The sequence below is a fragment of the Rhagoletis pomonella genome, unplaced genomic scaffold, assembly GCF_013731165.1.
Source record: "Rhagoletis pomonella isolate Grant_MI unplaced genomic scaffold, Rhpom_1.0 Rhpom_scaffold_00006, whole genome shotgun sequence".
NCBI lineage: Eukaryota > Metazoa > Arthropoda > Insecta > Diptera > Tephritidae > Rhagoletis > Rhagoletis pomonella.
The window spans coordinates 24,107,795-24,113,450 of NW_023458560.1; the positions used below are offsets into that span (position 1 = coordinate 24,107,795).

At 31.9% G+C, this 5,656-nt stretch overlaps 1 protein-coding gene across 1 annotated transcript in view; it reads right to left on the minus strand.

Moving 5' to 3' along the window:
- LOC118740526 (flocculation protein FLO11) overlaps positions 1 to 5,594 on the minus strand; it is a 59,669-nt gene extending 54,075 nt beyond the window's left edge. The window contains exon 1 of the mRNA XM_036472094.1: positions 5,318 to 5,594. Coding sequence (XP_036327987.1) covers positions 5,318 to 5,461 — 144 coding nt within the window. The 5' untranslated portion in view covers positions 5,462 to 5,594. The remainder of the gene's footprint in view (positions 1 to 5,317) is intronic.
- Between the last annotated feature and the right edge of the window lie 62 nt (positions 5,595 to 5,656).

Sequence of the window (5,656 nt, forward strand, 5' to 3'; positions counted from 1 at the left end):
AAAAAAAACTAGATAAAAAACCAATTAAATTAAAAAAAAAAAAATTACATCAGTTTCTAAGAGTTTAATTAGATTAAAAAAAATCTTTTTTAAACAATAAAATCTAAAAGTAAGAAGAAAATAAAATTAAAAGAACACAAAATTAATTTAAGACAGGTAAAATTAAATAAGTTTCTAAAAATAAAATGATATTAAAAAATATGCTTCTTGGTCAAAGAATATAACATCTAAAAATTAACAGAAAATTAAATTAATCAAGAAAGACGATTTAATTTAAAGAGAAAAAATACGTAAAATAAGTTTCAAAAATTAAATGAAAAAAAACTCGAACTCGGATCTCTCGAATGGTACGCCTGTGCTTTGTTCAGTCGGTCATTGCGACTGTTGAAGCGACGCGAGCTAAATGATGTACAAGTGTTTTCTCTCAAAATAGATTTTCATCACGAGTGGAGAATGAGAGAGCTTTTTTCTAAGACTTTTGAGCTAGGATAACAAAGGCTTTCGATCTATATTGCAATCAGTGTTGCCGCGCCGTCTCAAGAAAATGTATCACAGACCAAGCCAAAAATGTATCCAAATGTATCCAATTTTCTTTTTTAACGTATCCATCTCATAATTTGTAAGAAAACCAAACATTTTGAAGAAAAAGACATAATTTAACCCATCCTAAGGACTTGGAATACGTGTATATATATTTTAATATTTCATAAAATCAAACATTTGTAATTTCAATTTATAAATTACATCTTTTATACATAAGTATTTTGCAAAGTAAGTATAAAAAATAGTAATTAATAAGTTACATTTGTACCTGTACACTAGAGGTTTACGCCGACAGGCTTTGCGGCGGCGGCGTGGTCAACTTCAGAAAGAATCGGCGGCGGCGGCGACGCCGGCGCGTCTAGAAACGCCGGCGCTACTGCCCATAAGGCAGATTCCAAGGAGCCATGAGGCTTCTAACCTTATCATGTCATCAGATTATAATTCTATTTAATTCATTCATTGAATTCAAATGTTGAGTGACTGCTGCTAATGAATGGGCGAACAAAAGAAAGGCTATATAGTATATACATTAGGTTTCCCATCGACAATGCTTTTTTTGAAAATTTAAAGACCCTACCCCCTAATTTGATTCGTTTTTTATGAGAAATATTATTGCATATTTTTATAGATTTTTTAAAGGCCATTAAGAGGTTGCAGCCTGTCGATTTAGGTCAGAAAATACGATTTTCTAGACTCATGAGTTTTTGAATGACTATTTTTGCTTGAATTTCAAAGAATTTTTTAAATTTTGACCATCGATAATTTCCACAATTTGAAAATATGTAGTACTAACGTACAAAAAAACGATTTTCGATGGGCACCCTAATATACATACATCTCTTCTATGTACTCTACAAATCCGTATGTACTATTTCAATTCAAACAAATTAAAAAATTTAAAGTTTAAGTTATTGGGGTAATTTATGTCGCTATCAACGAATGTTTGCAATAAGCTTATCAACCGTTATGTTAAATTACGGAGTGCTTACGATTTTTTGCGGGTTATATATTGAAAATAAGGTTGGCCTACTTTTTTCAAAAGTTTAACCCATCAACTCCCACCAGAACGGGCCTTTTTGACCCACTGTTTGAAAAATGGCTTAAAAATAGTTAAATTTCCACTACTATGTTAAGCGCCATATTTTTTTAAGGAGAACAGAATGTAATGCAAAATAATAGTAATTTTTACCAAAAAGGGGCACTTTAACTCTGTGTAGAAAATATTGTGATGCGCGGCAGCAAAACCTTCCTGGGGTTTGACCACTACTTAGGAATACTAACGTAATTTTCACACAGCCACCTAGTTCTTGTATACGTCTGTGGGACCCCAGAATAAAGTAACTTAAAAAATTAGCAAAGAAAGTGTTTGCTTTTTATTAAAATTCTGTTGAAAATATTAAAAAAAAACACACAGGAAAATCAACTAGTCTTTAGTTGTGTTTTCGTATTCTCCAGAAAAAAATATCTAGTAACTTGCCAGTAACCAAATTTCGGAGAGTAAGCCAATATTTACTCCCAATGAGTGAAATATGCAAGAAAGTACGAAAACGCAAAACCAGCAAGAAGTTGCTAGTTTTATGAACAGCTGATTAATTTGTTATTTTCCGATACAATTTTCTTAGACAACTAGTGTTTTCCATCTTATTATATATTAAAATAGGTTTATTTTGTCAATTGCAGCTCTAAGAGCACCACAAACAATTATTTTCTTAATGTGATTTACAATAAGCATCATGCCATCAGCTGTTTCTCTTACTAGCAAATAGTTGCTAGTAAAAATTTATCCAGTAAAAATCCAGTAAAACTTGCAAGTTCAGCTGTCATTTCTGCTCTCTCAATTTCTTTTGCTAGTTTCTTGCAAGTATTTGCGTACGAAAACGACATCCAGTAAAAAACCAGTAAAATTAGTACTGGATTTACTGGATAGTGCGTACGCGAACAGGGCTTTTGTTTTATCTCCAATAATTGAGGAGTTAGATGCAATAAGGGCGCTTCTGTTAAAACTGCTTTCTGAGATATTGGCGTTAAAGTTTTTGATGTGTATAACTTTCTTGTTGCTGTAGTACATAAAAAAGTAGTATTGAAAAAAATTTTCTACTGCGGAAAAAATCGTCAGATTACCATTACTAATTTAACTGTAATAAACGCTTTCGATCGAAAAACGTGTTACCTATGTTTTTTCTGAGTTACGCTTTTTTTTAAATCTTCAGTGGCCCAAATTATGCAAAAAACACTTATTTTAAAAATGTAATTTTCATTTCGTAAAATAGTGTTTTTATACGAGTAGTATTTAGTTCCTTCAAACGATGTATTTCAATATGCATACAACATGAAAATTTTGTACAAAAATCCTTAGGCGCCGAACGCCGCCGCCGCCGCCGCCGCGCCGATATTTTCGTAACTCGGCGGCGGCGCGTGAGAAATGACAAAAAACGGCGGCGGCGGCGGCGTGGCCCGGCGGCGTATACCTCTACTGTACACTATGAAAAGTGTGTGTAAAACTACTATTGAAAAATATATATTTTTCAACAGGAATCTGTATAAATATACATACATATAAGATGTTCAGGATTCGATTTTGAACTTGAGATCTTTAAAATATACACATGAAATATTTAAAGTTGCAAAAATTTTGAAAATAAAAATACATTTCCTACAAATAATAAACATTAGGGGCTTACATTTACTCTATTTTAAACATTTTATGTGTTATTTTGCGCTCTGCGACAAATATGGTATGTTAAAGTAAACAGGCAGTATTTAATTTTATTACACGGTGTGCAAATTTTAGACTGTATTTAAAGTCTTTTCAGTAAAATTCATAAAAATTTCCTTAAATAAATCAGATTTAGTTTTTTAAACAGTGTATTTTAAACTACATTGAGATATTTTTTCTTTTTATATTAACAAATAAAGATATGTGATATGAAAGAGATATATTTAATTTATATATATATATTAAGAAGATATGTGATATGAAAGAGATATATTTAATTTATATATATATATTAAGATCTTGCTTAAAGCATTTTTTTAGCTAACTAAACAATTGCGCCTAAAAGCTTAAACAGACGGCAGCGTTGATCGGGATTATTTGGGACTTAATCCGGATCAACTGCAGTTAATTCCCGAGTTGATCGGGATTAACTGGGACTTAATCCGGATTAAATGTAGTTAATTCCCGAGTTGATCCGGATCAACGCTGCCGTCTGTTAAAGCTCTTATTACACTGCTTTGGTGAGATCTCTTCATATGTTCATTGCTTCATTCACAAAAAAATAAAATGTTCTAATTTCACGCTTAATTAGCGATTTTTATAACATTTAGGAAACGTCATTAATGAAAATCTATTTTTGAACGAAAAAAACTTTATAGAAAATATAAAATTTTGGCCTATTTAAAAAAGTATCCACATTTATACTGATAGGAAAAAATAAGTATCCCACAAAAATTCGTCTATAAATGTATCCAATTGGATCTATTTAGATCAAAACGGCATCCCTGATTGCAATCTGTCTTTCATTTGTCTTACAAAAGACTTTTTGCTATCGTAGCCAGAATTGCTCTGATAGATTCATCATCATCAGGGTGATTTCCAATAAAATTCTGAAATAGGGCGTTCTTGAAAAGTTTTTTGAGATAGGGCGTTTTCGAACTGGCTGCCGAGATAGGTCAATCTTCCACTCGGCAGTCGATATGTATTTCGAAAATGTAAAAAAAAATTTAAAGATTGTTCAGCTAGGTTAACAGCGCTGTTCAGATTTACAGAATTTACTGAGAAGTCGTGCGGGTACATACATTGGAGCATATTCATATTCGAAATAAAGTCGATTATAAAGTTAGCTGCTGCTATTAAATTGAAAAATATGGCAAAAAGTAGCAACTAACTTTAGTGTCGACTTCATTTAGGCTATGAATACGCCTTCTTCAGTTATACTATCTTCCAGCAGAACAGACTAACTGATTACACTGAACAGCTGATTCTGAGAGATTATGCGCTCTATGCGGAGTATAATTACACCCCTGTTTCACATGCGCTGCTTGTCTATGCCCTGCACTGCAATGTCAGCATAACCAGCGCTTAAGGCTAACAATGCATACTGCCATTGACTCAAGCATCAACAGGTGATCTGCTATACAATAACAACAACCAGTTTATTTGTTTCGCTAAAAATTTCCAGTGTCCTGACCTTACATCGCCACCTTACTTACACTACTAAACATTTCAAAAATCCAGTTGGGGCAAAGTACATCCATATATAAGTATACATATACCAATTGCAATAACACAAACAAACTGCTGATTGAGCAAAAGCCGCGAGAGAGCAACTAATACAATAACGATACATTTACAATAAAATAAAATGTATTTAATAGGCTGCACTTGTGTTGGCGCAACTTACATCTATGTATATACATAGATATGCACATGTGTATATTTATTTCAATGTACATATTTTTGTAATACCTTCTCATATCATATATGTACATAGGTACATTTACGTAACACGAAACATTTGTACTATGTATTTAAAATTTTCAAAGCGCATCAATTAATATGTATTTATATGAATATACTATATTTTCCTCTTATGCCAGAAGCATGATTGTGCCAATTTACCAATTTTGAGTTATTGGGTTGACTAGATTAACCTTTGGATGTTGTATATTATACCAAAACCCAGAATAACATGCGTACTCGGAAATTACATGTCTTACAAAGTCAAAAATAAAAAATGAAAAAAATAAATAAAATAGAATGCATTGCTCTTACCGTTAAATATAAAAATTTCTCTATTTTATCCTTTAATGCTGGCGTCTTCAATATATAAACACATTCGGCAACAGAATTTTTGCCTTTCGTGTTGGCAGCACAAACTCGACACAGGTATTCAAAGGCTGACGCTTGTCTATCCATGTTGTTGTTGTTCCTTTTACTGACCGTTTGGTTCTTGTTGTTGATATTTTGTTAAATTTTTGTTTTGCACAATTCATTCACTTATTTGTTGTGTTTATTTAAATTATTTATTATTTTGATTTGGAGAATTGCAGAAATTTTGGTATTAAAAATTTTAGTACATCAATATTTTGATTCAACTAGAATTTTGAAACT